We start from the raw sequence: 21,785 nt of genomic DNA on the forward strand, positions 1-21,785 counted from the left end.
TCCGACTGAGGAGGCCGATAACTGATTGCCCAAGAAAAGAACCAGTCACAAAAGTTTTATTAAAAAAAAAAAAAAAAATCCCCTTTCACCTCAAACAAGTGAAGCTTAAGTTCTGTACTACTAGGATATGTTTAGAAAAGTGAAAATAAGAGTAATTTTTAAGGCTACACATTGTAAAATCCCATAAGTCAGCATAAACTTGGACTGTGCAAACAAATATAGCAAATATTTCAGATGTCATTTATTTGGTCCATCAGATGTACAGTATAGTAGTAGTATCTGGGTCTACAAAACATCAAATATAAATATAACCTGAAACTGTAACAATACACAAAAGTTTGTTTCTTACATTGATATACCAGGCAGTACGAGCTGAAAAACTTGAGTAAATTAACAGTTTTACAGTAATGTACAGTGCCAGCTGAAGAACACCGTTAAAACATGGCACTAATTTCCTTTATTGAATTTTCTTCTTGACTTGTTCAGGGTGTGGAAAAATTTTTAGGACTAGGCTAAAACTGTTTTTCTTCAAGAAGAAAAAAAAAAAGTAGTTACATGAAAAGTAGATTCTATGAAATACTAATCTGTAAGTATTTATGAACTATGTTTCTACTACATTTAATATATGGAATTCACATGGAAAAACTTCTGAGTCTATTGAGATAAGAACTTTATCATCAAGAGAAACAGACACAAGTTATTTAAGCCAGTGGTTTGGTATTTACTTGGAACAAAGGCCTTAAAATTAGTCTAGTTCTGGATATTTTTCACATCCCAACATAATATGCTATTACTGTATTGCATCATCTGAATCATTTTGTCAAGGGGCATTTGCATGTTCAGTCTAACTGTATAACTTCATCTTGCTCTTCTGTCTGCTCAGTACACACTCTCTTCGTACTGACACACTCTTTATCTTCTAGTTTTCTCTTGCGGGTTTTGTTTTCTATATCATCCTCAACATTGCTTGAAGTACCTTCATCTTCAGAATCAACTATCAGTAGATCATCTAGAGCTGCAAAATATATTTTTAATTCAAATGGATACTGTAGAATTTCATACATAAAAATGTCTCTAATACAACGAATCCAGCTTGGAGCATTCTTTATCCATATTCTTTGTCACTTAACTGCAAGAATATTTTGAAAAGTGTAAAGCAGAACTAAGATATTTAACTTGCATCTGTCAACAAGTATTCAGATTCATACGCTACCCCTATAAAACAGTATGTTTCCAGAACATTAGCTTTCAGTTCTTAAGCATCCCATATTGATTTAAGTTAAACTACTTTGAATATGTTCATATCTTCTACAATAGGAAGGTGATGGTACTTCTTCCTGAATAGGAAATACTATTTTCTTACCATGCTTTGCTTGACAGGTGAAAAAGAATTATTTTGGAAGCAGATAATAAAGATTTCATTTTGTTAATTTAAAAAGATGTGATCAAAGACATCCACAAAGTAATTTTTAATCTGCAGGGAGAAAGTAATAAATTTGATTGATTCTTTTTTGTCAAGCAATAGCATGACCATCAGACATAAAGGGTCTAACAATTTAAAACACTGTACTAATTGATGCGTTTAAGATGACACCCCACCAAACCCTTGCAAGTTAAATATAATTTCAAGGTGTATTTACTGTAAGTCTTTGTAATAATCTGAAGTGTGCATTCTTTAACAATTAAAAATGTTCATTTTTCTATTTAACATTATATTTATGCACAAAGACAATTTAAATGCCTTTTATTTCATGTTGGCAAAGTTAAGTCATAAAACTGAAGACAACTATTCTAATTGGACTGCACTACCGAAACTCTCTTTAATTTCATATTTATTATTGTTATTTACCTGTTGATGTTGAGGGCTGCGCTCCATCATCACTACCATTGGTAATGTTCCTGGATGTTGGTTCTGAAGGTTTAGGGCCAACTTTTTCAGGGTTATCACCAACGACTTCAAATTCTACCTCTTTTTCTAGGTCTTCACTGCAGAAGAATACATATGCTTTTAAACAACCATGTAAAAATAAAAATAATAAAAAAACCCTGTCTTTTTAACAAAGAAAATATGCCATTCCAGTGTTAGAGCACCCTGCAACTGTGACAAAATGAGAAAAACATTTAAAAAAGAGGAAAATCTGTTCAGTCCTCCTTTAGAATTTATGCTTTGGTTATTCATAAACACTGTTCCACTCAGTGCCATGACTTAAAAGCATTACCTGAGCTTACTTTTCTTCCTCAATGTCCCATTCCTATTCTCAAAGTGGAGTATGTCAAATTACTGTATAAAAATGTATATTACTTATCCAGGGTTAAATACATACATCAATTATTCCAAAGTAACTTCTATTTGCATTGCTGTATCTGAACACAAGTAGTCAAACAGAGAAATTACTACCCCAGCAGGCTGGGTGGTTTTTTGCCTTAAAAAAAATAAAAATAAAATGTTAACAGCAGTTTCTCAATTGTTGGCTGCCCCAAAAGTAAATGTTTTCTGCACTGTATTTTTATGTTGTGCAATGATAACTTACTTGAATAAACATTTTCCAGTTACTCTTGGGAAAAAGCCCTAAACAACCTAAACACACTAAACTCCATAAATTAAAAAAAAAATAACAATTCCTCTTCTACCTCTTTATTTACTGTCCACAACTTAATCTTTGAGCTTTATTCATTAATTTAAAATTTTGAGTTGGAAATTCCCTGTGGAACTGCTCTACATCTATACACAAAAATAAATATTTCAGAATCCTTACCTATGAAGCACATTGATTAACAGTGTATAGTCCTGGAGGAAATCATCTGCTTGTAGTCGAGTGCCATTTCGAATTCCAAAGTCTGATAACTTCCTGTGGTTATTCGCTACAAAAAAAAAGTGAAAGCCTGCAGTATATACAGCTATTTATGTAAAAATCCATTACACCTGAATAAGTAGGATGAAATGAGTACTTTAGAACTTTTATGTAGAAACCTAAGATAAACATTTATTAGCTATATTTAAAGTAAAAGCTAGCCATCAGGAGTTAAAACTACATTTAAGCCTATCAGGAGTTAAAACTACATGTTTGACTTATTTACCCCTCATGCATCATGTTCAAGCACTTCACTATTATTACATTTAGAAACATTTTGGAGATATTTGTATTACAATAGTGCTTACAAGCATCATAAAAAGACCACAGTCTAAGAACAAGAAAAAAAGGGGGCTTGCAAAGAGAGGAAAATGACTAGTGCACTTTCATAGTTGAATACTTACTCTTGAAAGGAATCTTGACACTCCAGGTGAAAAGAACTTTAAATAGGAAAAACTGAGCTGGACATGCAAGCTTGTAGACAATACCACTAAGCTATTCTCAAGCCACTTAAATACTTGCAAATCCAGTTATCTTCAAATACTAGTCTACAGGATGAACATGAACATTTGCTATACTTCCATTCTGTGCATCCTGGTTTCTTCCTAGTTTCTATCTACTCATCTAAAAAGCTTCAGTATGCATACCTTCTGTTTCTCCTTCTTCTGAAGAGATAAGGATAGTTCCTTTTCCATCATCTATTTGTACATCTGGTGCTACCATAGCAAATTTTTCTTTCACTATCTGAAAAGATGTAGATGATTATTTAATTAATCAGACTTAAAAACACTTATAAAAAAGAACCTTGAATTATGTTGATTTTCTTATCCTGGCTCATTTTCAGACATCTGCTGAAAGCCTATAAAGCCTATACTTTTTAATTTTTTTTTTTTTTATTTCCATGAACAAAAGAATTATATTTTTCACTATCTGAAATCTACAGGTTTAGATATGCTGAAAAAAAATTTGAATACTTCATAAAATGGCAGAAATACAAATCAACTGTGACCATACAGCTGTAATGTGGCTACTGAACAACCGAAATACAAATTTAGGTTTTTTGCTGTTAGATATGAACAGGTTTTAAAACCATCAAAAGGTCACAAAATACAAACATTCTTTCACAAGATATAAAAGCACATATGTGTAGAAAGCATACTGGCTAATCTAGGTCTTCTTATTGCTCAGAGAAATGCAAAATGTAAAGGAAATATAAACAGTTGGTGTTCAGTCAAAATACATTGAACAAAACCTTAACTTTAATAATTTACAGTATTATAACAATAATGAAGGCCATAGCCAATGCTTAAGATTTACCTTATCCTGGAGCGTTAACACAGTAACTTTGTGTACATTAAGTTTCACGGTCACTTCTGGCTTACTTGCACATACATAACAGTTAGGATTTGGTGGATCCAAAGCACAAGGAACCAATAGTTTCTTTCTGGGATTTGGCTGCTTGTTCAGAAAAATCTTGAGGACAAACAAGAACAAAACAAGTTATTCTGTAAGTAACAGCACTCATAAAACCTGTTTTCCTACAGATTTATTTTTAGTCTTGCAGGTTTTCCTGTTCCCTAATCCTCCTTGACATGCCTGCTTGACAGGAGAAAGTGCATATTACAGCCAGTCCACAATAACACCTGTGCTGACTGACCAGCTGCTGCCAAATTAATAAGAAACAACCATGTTTCAAGTGATGTCAGTCTGGTTCTCTCCTATCCAGCAACTAATTTTCATTAAATCAGAGGAATTTAACGTTGTTTAAGACTTCAACTTGTCTTTTCATTGTGACTGAAAGTTCCCAGCACATTCAGGATCTACCAAAAATCTACTAAAGCAACAAGTGAGAGACAGTAAAACTACACAATAGCTAAAGCAAGTTAAAATGACTTCTAAACAAATAATAACTAACAAGTAAAAGTATCTCATTCCCACTTACCGTTCTACACTGATCTATTTTTCCTGATAAAATCTTCAAACCCTGCAGCACTATCAGACCAGCTATTACCGCATTAGTAGTAGCTATAGCTGGGATAATATTTCCTGCCATTGCTGCAAAATAAGCAAGATTTTTAAGAGTAAATTAAAATGAGAAGTTTAAATTATTATTTAAATAAAACAATGTTGTATTTTATCCTTACACTTGATATCAAATCTGCTCTTCATATTCATACTGAAAACATGCATCCTGAGGTTCGCAGCAGAAGTGACAAAATCCAGTGCAGAAGGATCATCCTTGACAATAAGTTAATACACAAAGTATTTAAAAATCAGATTAGTCACTGGAAAAAGTTTGCAACACACACCTAAAACCTTAAAGATTAAAAAAAAAAAAAAGCCCAAACCAAAACCAAAAAGCCTCTGCAATATTCCATTTCAAAGTCAATATACTTCCTCTTTCAGATGGCATGTTTAGTCAGAGCAGTAATACTTTAAATACACATTTAGATATTGTACTTAGTAGTGTATTAGTGTCAATAAAATGCCTTGCAGGTTCAAAAAAAAAAAAAAAACCCAAATCCTAAATCTTAAAGTGTTTTATTCTCAATTTAAAAAAAATCGGTGTTTCAGAAAGAAGTATTTTTACTAACTGTTGTAATATTATTTTATTATTTTGTCCCTCCTATATTTATAGACTTTTTTTAAAATTTATTCTAAAAGGACAATGACTGCAGTAGGATTACACTGTGGTGCCGAGAGAAAATTCTTCTTTTTCTGCAGTGAAACTAGTAATATATCACATACCTATCATCAGAGCTAATTTACAAGGTACAACTCAGTAGAACTCTAGCTACAAACCACTGCTTATGAGCATGTTTTACAGAAAGCTAAAAAGGAAAAAATTAAGTTGCATTGTTAAAATATTTACAAAAAATCAGAATACAACAAGTACTTCTGCTTTTATGCTTTTTGAAGTTGGTGAATTATTTTACATCACAATAGTTAACCTTTACACTCAATGAGTTACAAAATATAGCATTAAAGTATGTACTGGTTTACACATGCAAGGTACTTTCAGTGAGGTGTCAGACATTCTTAGTAGTACTATTTCGGAATGAAACCAAATGAGTCCAATATTTATACTACATATGTAGAGTATAACTGGTTCTTATGTATTCGGTAGACTAACTTTATCCCATATAAGCTCTGCTCCATCACCCTTCTCAGCCAGGTGAAGCCTCAGGGTTTCAACACTCTTTGAAAATAAGTGTGCATAGCTCTTGACATCGAGAACCTGCTGATCCTTCAAGACTGCAGAGGACTCATTTTGTTTGTCAGATGTGTTTTTCTCTTTGGGAAAAGAAAAAATAATTAAGATTAGGAAGACCTAAAAAACTCACAAAAGATCTCTCAAAGAGATGTGAATTTTCCAATTCAGCAAAAGTCTTTTCTAAATTGAAGAATATCTTTAAACTATAGTAGCCCCAACATTTTACAGCAAATCACAAATCTGAATTTAAAACTGCAACTACATTTACATCTATCACCTACACGTGCACAAATTACAGCAAATGTACTTTTACAGCAAAACTCAGCTTTCAGAGATAAAATGTATCAGTGCTCCTAGAATAAGCTGATATGTAATTTTGTGAAATGTGAATTTTCTACAGCAAATACCGAGTATCTAAAATAACAATTGCAAAACATTTTTAGAAAATGATGGTTTCTAGATAGAGAAAAATTTAAAATCTTCCGGAATCACAAAGAGTTAAGATGTTCATTATCAGCACTCAACTGTGGCAGTAAGAAAATGCATGTATCGCAGAGCTGCCTTAACAAACAGCAGGTATGGCTTACAAATAAACAGTGGGAGGAGGGACAATTACCTTGATTTTGTACCTCAATCCAGTCCAGTGGTACTGGAGGCTTTCTTTTCTGCCACAGCTTATCCATTGTCAGCAAATACCTAATGTCATCTTTGAAAAGCTAGGAAACATTAAAACAAACAACAACAAAAACCAAACAAAGCACATTAAAATGAAAGGTAAAAAAATAAGTATAGTTTATTTTTAAAATTGCTGTGAAATGGAAAAATTAGTATTAGATTTATGAGGTCTTGCTCTTCTCCTTGAAAATATTTTTAACCACACAGAATCATAGAATGGTTAGGGTTGGAAAGGACCTTAAGATCACCTAGTTCCAAAGCCCCTGCCATAGGCAGGGACATCTCACACTTAGACCATGTCACCCAAGGCTCTGTCCAACCTGGCTTTGAACACTGCCAGAGATGAAGCATTTACTACTTTGGGCAACCTGTTCCAGTGCCTCACCACCCTCACAGTAAAGAACTTTTTCCTTATATCTAACCCAAACTTCCCCTGTTTTAGTTCAAACCCATTACCCCTTGCCCTATTGCTACAGTCCCTGATGAAGAGTCCCTCTCCAGCATCCTTGTAGGTCTCCCTCAGATATTGGAAGGCTGCTATGAGGTCTCCATGCAGCCTTCTCTTTGCCAGGCTGAACAGACCCAACTTTCTCAGCCTGTCTTCATACGGAAGATGCTCCAGCTCCCTTTACCATCCTCGTGGCCCTCCTCTGGACTTGTTCCAACAGCTCCATGTCCTTCTTATGTTGAAGACACCAGAACTGCACACAGTACTCCAAGTGGGGTCTCACGAGAGCAGAGTAGAGGGGCAGGATCACCTCTTTCCACCTGCTGGTCATGCTCCTTTTGATGCAGCCCAGGATATGGCTGGCTGGCTGGACTGTGAGCGCACACTGCCAGCTCATGTTCAGTTTCTCATCTACCAACACCCCCAAGTCCTTCTCCACCGGGCTGATCTGAATCACTTCACCCAATCTGTAGCTGTGCCTGGGATTGACCTGACCCAAGTATAGGACCTTGCACTTGGGCTTGGTTGAACTTTACATTGTTGGCATTGGCCCACCTCTCAAGAATGTTAAGATCCCTCTGGATGACAGATTTGAAAAGCTTCTTATTCCCCATTTTCTAAAACTTACTATATAAAGTACACTCAGCTCTGCTTAATCTGAGGAGGAGTAAAGTAAAAATCAAGAAACAATAATCCAAACATGTAGTGGATTCTTGTGCCTACTAAAGCCATCACTGTAGCTCTTCACAGCTCCCCGAGATAATTCTTACCTACATGCCAATATGTTTCCAAAGTAATTACTCCTAGCAACATTACATTCTATACAAATTTCCTCTATTTACCCACTTTCAGCAACTACTTAGTTTGTATTTTCTCATGCCAGAGTCTGATTATACACGGATAACTGGCAGCTTTTTAGGTCCTCAGATTGGTTGATTATGCTCAGTGAAATTCCTATAGAATTCAAGTTTACCTTTTCATATTAAAAGGAATGCGAATGATTTTTTTTCTGTACAGTACAGATAAGCTGTTGAAGCTATCTGTACAGATGTAGATGGAATGCTGTAAAACAAACAAGTGTTGTAGAAGACCAAGACTACAGCAATATTAGTGGAAGCTGTAACATAACTGCATAATAGATAGCTAGCATTAAGTGTCCAACTACAGCACCTCATACACTTCAAATAAAGACATTTATTGCAGATAAAGAAGATACCTTAGTAAAAAGTTTAACTGGATCATATCCAGTTGATTTAGCCCACTCCTTAGTTGAAACACGTTTAATCTCACCATCTTCATTGGATGCTCGTGCTCTGGCTTCTGCTGGCTCCCCTATTAATAAAGTGTTAACCAATATTTTAAGAAAATAAAAATAAAAAAGCAGCAAAGTCCCATCCAAACATTTCCCCTGGAGTCAATAACAAAAATTATGCAGGGACCATAAAATGGCTTTACTGTGCCCAACAATGCTGAATTAGACACAGTGTGACTCCCCCTCTTTGCTTCTGCAACTGCAACTCACTAACTGATGTCACCTCTTTCTTTTATTGGCAGAAACAGCAAACAATTCTTCCCTAATATTCTCCACATAATGTTGTGATTTCATAAATGTCCAATCACTCCCTTTTAGTATTCTCCTGTCTTAGTCTGGTTAGAACTTCAACACAAAAAAACCCAACAAAACGAAACAAACAAAAAAAAAAAAACCCAAAACAAGACCAAAAAAAATTTACCTCTGGTTATTTCTATAGATAAAACATTCCATGCATACAGATTCTATTCGTTTTGTGTTTCTTTCCCAGTCACATCCAGCAATTGCTATCACAATTCCTAATAAGCAGCAGATTGACGTTTTCATAAAACTATTAACATCTTGACTGAATGAGAAAAATCAGAGACCATCCTTTATATGTAAATTTATGAACATTTCCCCCCCTCACCAACGCATGATTTGCATTGCTTCATGTTTATCTGCACCAAATCTACCTAATGTTACATTGCTAAGTCATTCTACATTGTGCAGCTTTCTACTACTTTTTGCAATTGGTCCTCATCTTATTATCCTGAATGACTTTGCCTAATCTTGTATGCTGAACAGCACTGGTCCCATCCCCAAGCTGAGACACTCCTCTAATCACCACTTATCCCTATCATTTAAGTAGTTTATCCACTTCAGGATCTCCATCCCTTTTTTCTCCCCATGACTGCTGAGCTCCTTCAGGTTCCTCACAAAAAGTTTGAGATTCAGAAGTGTAAACCAAATATGCTTGTCCACAGGTTTCCCAACTCCTTTAAAGGACCTGTAGAGCCCTGCAAGGCATGAATTCCCTTTGCAAAGGTTGCACTGACTCTCCCCTGATACACCATGTATGTCCACTGATGCTAAACAGCATTATCACTATGAACAGTTTGCTCATTAAGATAAGAGGCTACAGCTCAGGCCCTCCTATAATTGCCCTGGTATCTTTGTTTAAATAAGTGGCATTGTGTCTGCTACCTTCCAAGTATTCCAGCAGCCAGTTTTGAGTGATTTTATACACCACTGTTTTTAAGGCTCAGCTATTTCATTCTGCACATTCTGTAGGAACAACCTGTTGGGTGATCACTATCTGATGCTCAGAGAATCTGAAGAGTTGGAGGATCCTCTAAGCTCCCTCTCCCAAGTCCATTCATCTATCAAAGGATCCAAAAGAAGAAACAACGATACTTATTCACCTGCACAGTAACTACAGTTACTGTCCTTACAGAAAAATACTGAATAGCTACAAAAAATAAAAAAAAAATAAAAAAAAAAAAAACTCAATATTTCCTATGCAGATTAACACTGAAGTGTTTCAGGCTAAAAGAGTTCAAATACAATCCTGGTATTTCCTTACAACCCCTTGGCTAAGAGTGGAAAATGTAGAGTGACTACAAATATCCCTCAGTTCTCAGTTCAAATACGGTGTACATGAAGATCTGTTAGGCAAACTACTGTCAACACACCCCGAACTCTTACTGCCCAAGGGCACAGCAGCTGGAATCCTCTTAAAAGAAAACTTAGCTGAACTCTCTAACCTTAAGAGATGTACAGAAACAAGAACAGTTTAGTAACAGGGTAAGCTACCAGCTTATTTCACACTCACAAGCAGCTTCAGGATCAGCTCTGTCAGGAGAGACTTCTTGATCAGCATCTTCTTCTCCAAACAACTGGCTATATAATAATTAAGAACAACAACACCACACTAGAATTTCATCATATCTTGTTAAAGACTGAAATATTTGCTAATGGATATATATACACTTTAGAATTCTTGCTATCAGAGCACCATTTCATACATTGCTTTTTAAATTGTTTGGATTAATCACACACAGTCTTAACACTGACAACATAAAATGTCCAATACAAAAATAAATTTAGCAAACCAGTTCTGTATAACTCAATAGTTCACCTAGCATTGTATTTATACTGCAGTACTGAATACATTGGTTATAACCCTCCAAGATACCAGCAAACTTTACATCTGTTAACACATGCATTAAACTGAAAAATGTGTTAACTTCACACACAGGGGAAGAATAAAGTAAACTTAACCTAAACTACAGTGCCAAACTGCCAGATTTTCTGCAATATTAAAGCAAGGCCTAAGTACTAACCAACCTTCCATCTTTAGATTAAAAAAAAAAAAAACCCAAAAAACAAAACAAACAAAAAAACCCACCAAACAACAACAACAAAATCAAACCACACCACACACACAAACACACACACACAAAAACAAACCCAACCCCCCCCAAAAAAACTAAAACCAAAAAAACCCAAACCAAACCACCAAACAAAAACCCACAAACCTGCACCCCAAAAGCCAGGTCAAAGAACTGGAGATTTTCCCTATAATCCATATTCATTTGAAAAAGTAACCAAACCAAAAAGTAGATATCCACTTAATTTCTCTGCCTGTAGGTTTAGCAACCAGAAGAGTAAACCACAGTACCCGTTTTCTTTTTAAATAAATTACTTACTTGAACAAATACTTAGCCCACACAATGCAATGGATAGGTTCCGATGGTGTATTTCGGATTGTGCAGCCTGGAAAAGTCTTCTGAGTTGGTTTGGGATGACATTCATAGCATTCTGTCACTCCCTGGTGAAAAGTGAAATATTTACTTGTCACACTGTGAAAGCTACTGATAGCATATGCTATTACCAGCTGAACTGTAACTGTATCTCAAAACACCTAATGCCCTGTTGTCTAAAACAGCCAACAATTTAAACTTAAAGTGACAAGAGTAATAATACACAAACTAACCTTTTTGATAACTGTTACTTGTCCAAGGTAGCCTGCAGTTCCACTCTCTATAAGAGGAACATCAGCAGCTAGACACATCCTGTTCACATGGTTACGGGCAACTGCAAATCCAAGAGTTTTGAAGGAAAACTCGAATAATTAGAAAAAAGTTTTACTTCTCCAAATTCAAACTAGCCTCCTATGCAAACATGTATCCTTAATCTGCCTTATTTCATTATAGAGCACTACACCTTTTTCACAATTTTCCAATTAACACAAAATATATCAACACTTATATATAGCAAACTCAAATGAATAAAGTTACATATGTACACACAATAACCATCAGTTTACATAAAGCAGCAGCACAGCAGTTAATATTTACTTTCTAAACACCTGTAAAAGCACTAACTACCCTTTAAGTTTCTAGTAAAGCACACAAGCATTAGGAGAATTTAAGAGAATACTTGTTATTTAACTGACATTGCAGAAGTACCAAGAGTAGAACACATTAAAGGTCTGTTTGTATGAACAAGCAACAGTATTTTTATCTCCAATATAAAATCATGGTGAAAACTTCACCTCTGTTATCCAGAGCATTCATAACCAACGTAAACTGGCGGAAGAACTCCACATTATAGTCAGGGCTACAGAAGAAAAAAAAACAAAAACAAAAACAAAACACAACACAAAAGCCCAATACTCAAAATGGTATATCAAAGTTATTATTATGCCATAACAGAAACAATACACATGCAAAGTGTAGACTGATGTTCCTGTGATAAATTACACATTATGAATTTACTGCTAGCCTTTAACTGCCCCATTTGCCTTCTGCCCATTTTAAAGCTGGATGAAAGCTGCTGGAATGAAGCTATTGCAATTAGTACTAATTTGACCAATGAAACAGCTAAGAAGTGATTATACTGTTCTGACCTAATGAATAAATTGTCTGAGCTGTGATAATAGACCTTAAAAACCACCAGCTGAGGCTAAAACATGCACACTGTAATTACCATAGCTCCTCAGACTGTTGATAATTCATTATACTGTGGTAGCTCAATTGGTTTTGATTGTGCCTCCATACTCTTAGGAGCCAATCTCAGTGCTTTAATATCTTTACACTGCATTTTTCTGATTTAAAGAAGGTGACAAGAGAGTACAGAGGAAACAGGATTAACCGCTTTACAGTTTCAGAAGCATGCAATGATTCGGTGTTTCAGTGGCTAATAGCAAATTCAGAGTTCAAACCTTAACATGACAGAATATCAGTTTTTAAGAAACCAAAGAAATGTAAAACATGGGAAACAGCTAATGAAAATCTACATAATCCTGTACTTATTGGTTATGGATCATAAAGACTAAATTTTAACAGTTTTGTGCACGTATAAATGACAGTTACCTAAAAAGGACTTTTTTTCATTACAGACCCAACATTCACATTTATTTTAATCTAATTATTGCTCAAAACATCAGGGCAGCCTTACAGTATAGAAACTTATATAGTAAGTACTGCTAATTAAAAAAAAACCACACAAACAAATGACTACAACTTAATACCAGAGCTTAAGAAAACTCATTCAAAATCCACACTCCCACTCAGGTTTGTGGTAGTCTCACATTTACAGCTTTTTCTTCTTACTGTGGTAGCTGTGTAAAGTGTCTTAAAGCACGCCATCATAGCACTTAAATAACACAGTACTGGCAAACCAAAACATGCAATTAGAGCATAAAACCAAACATACTTCATGATGCTATCATGGTAAGCTATAATATTAGCCTCTGGATAAAACTGTAACACGCTTTCCTTGGCAACCTAGAAAAAAAAAAAAAAACAAAAATAACAAAAAACAACCACAACTTATTATTTCTTCCTTCCTTCTAAAGATAGACTTAATACCAGTTGAGTATCAAGTTGACTACCTTAAGAGATTTAAAAACTTTTGTAATGAAATGCTGTGGATAGTCATGATCAACTAACCAACATTTCCCTCTTCACAGTAGAAACAAGACTGTGACATATTTCTAACACTCAGTATTATTTTGTGGACAGTAAGACATGACCTTTGACTTTTAACTCACCTGTGATTTTGATCTTCCAACATGTTTCTTTTGAAACAAAAACTGCCTGTTGAGATTGCTGACATCGATAGTATCCAAATCAATCTATAAACACAAAAGAGACAGACATTTCACTTTTACAGAAACAAAAGGAAGAAAACCATTAACAGAGTTTGAAGCAAATGTGACTGACCAAAATGCATAAACTTTAAAGACACTTTTTCAGACCTGCATACAGCACTTACATCTGCACTATAACAACTATGGAGGCACAGCTGATCACCTAATCATCTTCAGGAATCCAGACATTTTAAATAATTACTAACAATGGAGCCATATCTAAAAAATTAAAGATTACACAACAAACTTTCTGAATAAAGAGTCCCTACTAAAACCACAAGTGAATTTTGAGATACATATGCACAGTAGTTAGGACAATTGGTTACTGACCTTTTACTACATACCACAGGATAAAGATTTTAGTGAGAATTTATCAGGAGCACAGTGTACAGACTCAGAAGGGACACTGCAGAAACTGGTCTAGGTAAGTCCAGTCAGACTCTACATGTGACTAACCACCCTGAACACTGGCTCTGTTCCACAGTTCCCCAAGGTTGAAAAAAGGCTACTCAGCAAACTAATTAGTACTTCTACTTTACATTTGAACATAGCTTTGAGCAACTGAATCAGTACACTGAGAACTGCACTGTCTTCTAATTCACACACTGCAGAGCAAAAGGTTTTGCTGGTTGTCACCAGGACTAACTGCTTAAGTGTATATTAAAAAATTATGAAGTTTACTCACAGAAAAAAAATAATCCAAACATGCAATTAAGATGTCTAAAAACCTATACCACAGAACACCTGTGATGAGCAACCTCAAAGGATGCCATAACTGCAATCCCCATAACAGCCACGACTTCATTAATACATGCACATGAGCATCAGAATTTCAAATGTGTTTATATCCTACCACAATAATTGAGATTTAATTAGAACTTATAGAAGATTTATTCCTACCTTTGATGCCACTACTTTTCCTTTAAACAATTTCTATGATCAACCACTCTTTTAGAAGTCCACTCCTGTCCCTAACATTTTTAGCTAGAAATAGAGACAATTTTTCTGAACCCAAGATATTTCTCCCTAAATCCCAAAGACAATTGTCCTGGGTGCAGCTGTACCACTTATTTTTCTCCTTCCTAGTAGCTGGTGCAGTGCTGTGTTTTAACTTTAGTCTGAAAACAATACTGATAACACACTGATGGTTTAGCTGTTGCTAAGTAATGCCTACTCTGATCAAGGACTTCCTCAGTTTCGTGTTCTGCCAGAGAGAAGGGGCACAAGAAGCCAGGAGGAAGCAGAGACAGGACACCTGAACCAAACTAGCCAAAGGGGTATTCCAGACCACAGCACATCATGCCCAATATATAAACTGCCCCAGAAGGGCAGATCGTGGACCAAGTCAGGCTGGGTAAAGGTCAGCAGGTGGTAAGCAATTGTATTGTGCATCATTGGTGTTTATTAGTGGGCTTAAACCATGACAGTTCTTTGTGGCGCCCAACGTGGGGCACAAAGGGCTGAGATAATGACATATTTGACTGGAGTGTATCTAATTGTATTTGTGATAAGCGTGTATTGTTTTGGATTAATACTCACTGGTCACGCTGCTGATTTATTGGCTCTCAAAGTTGTTGCTCTTGATATTGGAGTTTCAGCATGTCATACCTTACTTACAGCCTGTATTTGCTGTGTTAACGTTTATGGGCTGGGGGCTTCGGGCTAAGATTCTTGTTTCACTGTACTTCATGGTAATAACTTGTAATACAATACTCATTGATCATGAAACTGATCTGGCTTGTGTTCCCAGTGTGGTCACCACCTCTATACTTTGGGAGGTATGTAACAGAAGTGTTTAGCAAATACACATCTTTTTTCCCTTCCTTGGGTGATGAACCTGTGAAGGAGACATTCCCTTACCTTCCCAAGCCACCCCCCAGACTATTTACAGCATCATTTGAGAGTTCTGAAGGTTTTAAATGGCCTTTGGGTATCCTTGAGACCTGCCTGCTGATAGTGATGGGGATCACCATGTTGGCACACATACAGAGTATGCTTTACCCATGACCATTTCATCTGACCTCAAAAGATAAGCAGGGTCAGGTTTGGGTATTGTCTAGAGTTAGACGATGACATAGGAGAAACAAGAAATTTTCCACGAGGCTGGCACCTCCAGTGCTTTTGAACTTCACCACTGAAAAAGTACAAAAAGGTGACTTCTCGACCCCAGACCTCAAGCAAGCTATGGAATATGTGAAAAGATTTTACCCATCAACCAGGGGAGCACATCATCACCTGGTTGCTCCAACGTTGGGACAATGGGGCTGAAAGTCATGAACTAAAAGGTAGGGAAGCCAAGCAGCTGGGATCACATGCTAGGGAATGAGAAACTGACAAAGCAATTGCAAGAGAGAAACAGTCCTTCAGCCTGTGGAGGCTACTTTTGGCAGCAGCTTTTGACAGCTGTGAAAGAAAGGTTTCCGTACAAGGATGATGTTATGAGTCGTGTGGCCAAGCGGACCACACTACAGAAAGGCATCCAGTCTCTGAGAGAATCAGCCATCGTAGAGATGATCTATCACAAGCCGGATGCCAGGGATGCACTAGTAGGTCAAGATCAAGTCGAATGTACACAACCCATGTGGCAGAAATTTACATGAAATGCACCATCATCATATGCACATTCACTGGCAACAGTTACCTGGAATTACATAGTACCACCAACAGTGGATGAAATGATTCATAGATTCAGAGTTCAAAGACAATCTCACACCTTCCATCATTTCAGCTGGGGAAAAACTGTCACAGGAATTCAAAGAATTGAGAGGTGATCTATCCAATCTATCCAGCTCCCCACATGCACCAACTCACGTCTCAGCTATTAACAAAAGGCATCCTACTGCTCGAGAGAGAAGATATCAGAGGTATACACCACGGGCCAACCTATTCTTTTACTTGTAAAATCACAGAGAAGACATTATGAAGGGGGATGGAAAACCTACTTCAGCTCTGGAGGAATAGGTGTGTGAATTGAAAAGGAGAATAAAGGTCAAGGACAACCATCCCATAAAAGCTGCAGCTTCAACTGCTGGTGAGCAAGTTCCCGGATAGAGTGGAAGAGCTGATTTTACTCCAGCTCCTGTGATAAAAAAGAATAATCCCTTTCTACAAGACTTAAGTGTCCAATGTTGTGATGACTATTAGAGAGGCCCTGCCTCCAGAAACATGGAGGTGGGGGACAAACAGGTTTACTGGACTGTGTGGATCAGATGGCCTGGCACATAAGTCCCACAGAAGTATAAGGCTCCAGTTGATAGCAGTGCACAGTGTACCCTGATGCCATCAAGCTGTCAAGGGGCAGAACCCATTTCTGTTTCTGGACTGACAGGAGGATCCCAAGAGTAGACTGCACAGGAGGCTGAAATCAGCCTGACTGGGAGGAACTGGCAAAAGCACCCCATTGTGACTGGTCCAGAGGCTCCATGCATCCTTAGCATAGACTACCTCAGGAGAGGGTACTTCAAAAAACCAAAAGGGTACCGATGAGCTTTTCGTATTGCTGCTTTGGAGACAGAGGAAATTGAGCAGCTGTCCACATTGCCTGGTCTATCAGAGGATGCTTCTGTTGTTATTTGACCTTCAGCAACCCCACAACAAGTGCAAATTGCAACCACAACAGTGCACCGGCGGAAATATCGCACCAAAAGAAACTCCCTGATTCCCATCCATAAGCTGATTTGTACACTGGAAAGCCAAAGAGCAATCAGTAGGACCCGCCCACCCTTTGTACTTCATCCATCATCCTCCATACCAAACAGGCTTTAACCTTTTAGCTTGCTTAACTGCAGCACATGTTTCACAGTCATGAATAACCTGGGCAATAGTGTCCATAAGTCCACCCCTAGATCACAAGCCCATCTGTATGTTGCATTGCTGCCCTGATGGCCTGAAGTGTCATGGACCCACCGGGCCAAAAATAATTCACCCTTATGTTACCAATCTAAGCCCATCTAATCCAATTCAGTCTTAGCAGCGTGATCCACCTGTTGGTTGTTCTGGTGTTCCTCAGTGGCCCGATTCTTGGGTATATGAGCATCTATATAGCGTACCTTCACCACCAGGTTCTGCACCCAGGCAGCGGTATCTTGCCACAGTACAGCAGCCCAGATGAATTTACCTCTGCGTTGCCATTTTCTCTGTTTCTATTGCTGCAACCACCCATGAGTCAGTATAGAAAGAAAGTACTGGCCACTTTTCTGGTTCAGCAATGTCCGAAGGCAGCTGGATGGCTTTTAACTCAGCAAACTGAATCGATTCACCCTCTCCTTCAGCAGTTTCTGCAACTTGTCGTCGGGGACTCCGTACGGCTGCCATCCATCTCCGATGCTTTCCCACAATACGCCGGGATCCATCAGTAAACAAGGCATACTGTTTTTCACTTTCTGACAGTTTGTTATATGGTGGGGCCTCTTCAGCACGCTTCACTCCTCCTCTGGTGACATTCCAAAATCTTTGCCCTCTGGCCAGTCCATGATGACTTCTAGAATTCCTGGACGACTGGGATTTCCTATTCGAGCTCACTGTGTATTTAGTGAAGCCCACTTACTCCATGTACCATCGGTTGCACAATGTGTAGAGGAGACCCTGCCTTTGAACATCCAGCCCAGCACAGGCAGTCAGGGTGCCAGCAGGAGCTGTACTTCAGTGCCAATCACTTCCAAAGCAGCTCGAAGGCCTTCATAGGCTGCCAGCATCTCTTTCTCAGTTGGGGTATAGCTGGCCTCAGATCCACTGTATCCCTAACTCAAAAAGCAGAGGGGTCGACCTCGAGTCTCCCCTGGAGCTTTCTGACGGAGGCTCCAGGTAGGATCATTCTCCCCGGCCGTGGTGTAGAGTACATTTTTTATACCTGGCCTGGTCTGGATTGGTCAAAGGGCTACTGCATGAATTATCTTACGTTTGATTTGCTCAAAGGCTTGTTGTTGCTCAGGGCCCCATTTAAAATCATTCTTCTTCCAGGTCACATGATAGAGAGGGCTGACAATCAAACTGTAATTTGGTATGAGCATTCTCCAGAACCCCACAGCACCCAAGAAAGCTTGTGTTGCTTTCTCATTTTTTGGATTTGGAGAAGGCTGAGGTTCTGAATGACTTCTTTGCCTCGGTCTTCACTGGCAAAGGCTCTGACTGCACCACCCAGGTCTTAGAAGGTAGATGCAGGGACTATGAGAATGAAGACCTTGGGCCCACTGTAGGAGAGGATCTGGTTCGAGACCATCTTCAAAATCTGAACGCGCACAACTTTTGTGATTTTATTAAGAGATGTTTTCAGGACAGTCAAGCTTCTGGTTGCAGATGTTACAAACCCCCTCAGGCAGTGGGAACCGGCTGAGGCATGGCTGGCTGTTCTGGTTTGCCACCTTTCTGCTCTGAAATGGGGGTGGTGGGCAAGATCTCTTCTTTGGGTTCCACGATGCTGACATGGTCTGGAAGAGGCTTTTTGGGGCCAATCTTTCCACTTGGGTCCCAGGGCAACATAATCTTTACTTTGATTCCCAGTACTCCCTGCCGGAGAAGGACGTGACGCACGGCTGTGTCAACATAGTAGTTCACTGGGTCTCCACTGTGGATCATCAAACCATCCACGAACTTCATGGACTTGGCTCGCTGACCTCGGAGCTTGCCAGACACAACCACCTCGCAGCCCTTGGCACCGCTCTCCATGATGAAGCGGAGGACACCATAGCAGGCTCGACGCACTGCTAAGCCTCCCAGAAGCTTGTACCGCAGGGACTCTGCCTGAGCGATTGCACACAGACCTCTCGTGGCCACCTTCTCTGCATAGAGCTCAACCCTGATGGAATCCATCCGCGGGTCCTGAAGGAGCTGGTGAATGAAGTTGCTAAGCCACTGGCCATCGTATTTGAAAAATCATGGCAGTCAGGTGAAGTTCCCGACGACTGGAAAAAGGGAATTATAACCCCCATTTTCAAGAAGGGGAAAATGGAAGACCTGGGGAATTACAGACCAGTAATTCTCACCTCTGTGCCTGGAAAAATCTTGGAGCACATTCTCCTGGACAGCATGCTAAGGCACATGAAAAAGAACAAGGTGCTTGGTGACAGCCAGCATGGCTTCACTAAGGGGAAATCCTGCCTGACCAATTTGGTGGCCTTCTATGATGGGGCTACAGAACTGATGGACAAGGGTAAAGCAGTTGATGTCATCTACCTGGACTTGTGCAAAGCGTTTGACACTGTCCCACACGACATCCTTCTCTCTAAATTGGAGAGATATCAATTTGATGGATGGACCACTCGGTGGATAAAGAACTGGCTGGATGGCCACACACAAAGAGTTGTGGTCAATGGCTCGATGTCCGGCTGGAGATCGGTAACGAGTGGTGTCCCTCAGGGATCGGTGTTGGGACCGGTCTTGTTTAACATCTTCGTCGCTGACATGGACAGTGGGATTGAGTGTGCCCTCAGCAAGTTTGCCGATGACACCAAGCTGTGTGGTCCGGTTGATATGCTGGAGGAAAGGGATGCCATCCAGAGGGACCTTGACACGCTTGTAAGGTGGGCTGATGCCAACCTTATGAAGTTCAACCACGACAAGTGCAAGGTCCTACACCTGGGTCAGAACAATCCCAGGCACAGCTACAGATTGGGCAAAGAAGAGATTCAGAGCAGCCCTGCAGAGAAGGACTTGGGGGTGCTGGTCCATGAGAAAATGAACATGAGCCGGCAGTGTGCGCTCGCAGCCCAGAAAGCCAACCGTATCCTGGGCTGCATCAAAAGGAGCCTAACCAGCAGGTCAAAAGAGGTGATCCTGCCCCTCTACTCTGCTCTTGTGAGACCTCACCTGGAGTATTGTGTGCAGTTCTGGTGTCCTCAACATAAAAAGGACATGGAACTGCTGGAACAAGTCCAGAGGAGGGTCACGAGGATGATCAGGGGACTGGAGCACCTCCCGTATGAAGATAGGCTGAGAAAGTTGGGGCTGTTCAGCCTGGAGAAGAGAAGGCTGCATGGAGACCTCATAGCAGCCTTCCAGTACCTGAAGGGGGCCTATAGGGATGCTGGGGAGGGACTCTTTGTCAGGGACTGTAGTGACAGGACAAGGGGTAACGGGTTAAAACTTAAATAGGGGAAGTTTACATTGGATATAAGGAGGAAATTCTTTCCTGTTAGGGTGGTGAGACACTGGAATTGGTTGCCTAGGGAGGTTGTGAGTGCTCCATCCCTGGCAGTGTTGAAGGCCAGGTTGGATCGAGCCTTGTGTGGGATGGTTTAGTGTGAGGTGTCCCTGCCCATGGCAGGGGGGTTGGAACTAGATCATCTTGAGGTCCTTTCCAACCCTAAGTATTCTATGATTCTATGATTCTATAGCTAACTGAAATGAGACAGTCTGTTAACATTCATCAGCCAAATAGGATGCAGTTTTTAGAAACTATTAGCAGTGAAGAACTTAATGTAAGCTTGACTTTAAAAAACAAATCTGCTTTGTTTTGACCACAGATTCAATACTCAGTAGGTAACGGCTGAAGGAGCCTTGCTATCACTGCAGTCTTCCTATCATGAAGCTTTTCTCTGTTTTTCTGATGAGGAATAAGCTACATTTGCATGGTGAAATGTGCTTGAAATGTGCTCTGACAGTCACATTTCTTTGGATGGGGAAGGGGTGGAGATTTTTGGTGGAGATTTTATTCCTCTCTCAGGTACAATGATGGGGTAGCCACAGCACCTGCCTTGTTACCACAGTCTGGTCCTCACAGACTCATCAAGCTGCTTTAGTTTAAAGCAGTCTCAAGTCTTCTGTGGAGTTTCCTGTTAGTTTAGGCTGAATTGCAGTATTTTAATTGACTTAATGGAGGAGTAATTTAAGTGTCTTTGAAACGTTTTGTACAGGTTTAATGCTGCTGCATAAAACAATGCACTAAAAGTGTGGATTTAAAAAGGGGATGGGTGGGGGCTAAAATGATGGAATGTGTTTGCAAAACTACTTTTTAAAGGAGAAATGCTCACCATGTCGGCTGCAGGGATTCAAGTCAGACTAGACTGGCAGGTACACAAATCTCGCGCTCGGCCCAGAGCGCTGCCCCTCCTTTCCGCGGGTGTCCGCCTGCTCTGTTCCTCGGCTACAGCCGGTAGCCCGGGTGCGCAGTTCGTGGTTCAAGCCTTGGCTGCAGCAGACAAAGGAAGGCC

The 21,785-nt window shown here is 39.2% G+C and overlaps 2 protein-coding genes across 2 annotated transcripts; both read right to left on the reverse strand.

Moving 5' to 3' along the window:
- Positions 1-217: 217 nt before the first annotated feature.
- LOC136004325 (SUMO-activating enzyme subunit 2-like) lies at positions 218-21,623 on the reverse strand. Its single transcript, XM_065660745.1, has 17 exons — positions 21,606-21,623; positions 13,540-13,623; positions 13,203-13,273; positions 12,040-12,104; positions 11,479-11,579; positions 11,192-11,313; positions 10,315-10,382; positions 8,406-8,521; positions 6,683-6,782; positions 5,986-6,146; positions 4,997-5,090; positions 4,795-4,907; positions 4,170-4,325; positions 3,500-3,596; positions 2,757-2,862; positions 1,850-1,986; positions 218-1,015 (listed from the first exon to the last, which is right to left on the reverse strand). The coding sequence occupies exons 1-17, from the start codon at positions 21,606-21,608 to the stop codon at positions 840-842; spliced, it is 1,770 nt and encodes a 589-aa protein (XP_065516817.1). The 5' UTR covers positions 21,609-21,623; the 3' UTR covers positions 218-839.
- Positions 18,880-19,384, reverse strand: LOC136004286 (small ribosomal subunit protein uS3-like). Its single transcript, XM_065660645.1, has one exon. The coding sequence runs from the start codon at positions 19,300-19,302 to the stop codon at positions 18,949-18,951; it is 354 nt and encodes a 117-aa protein (XP_065516717.1). The 5' UTR covers positions 19,303-19,384; the 3' UTR covers positions 18,880-18,948.
- Positions 21,624-21,785: the final 162 nt, after the last annotated feature.

This window comes from Lathamus discolor, chromosome W (genome assembly GCF_037157495.1).
Source record: "Lathamus discolor isolate bLatDis1 chromosome W, bLatDis1.hap1, whole genome shotgun sequence".
NCBI classification, from domain to species: Eukaryota; Metazoa; Chordata; class Aves; order Psittaciformes; family Psittacidae; genus Lathamus; species Lathamus discolor.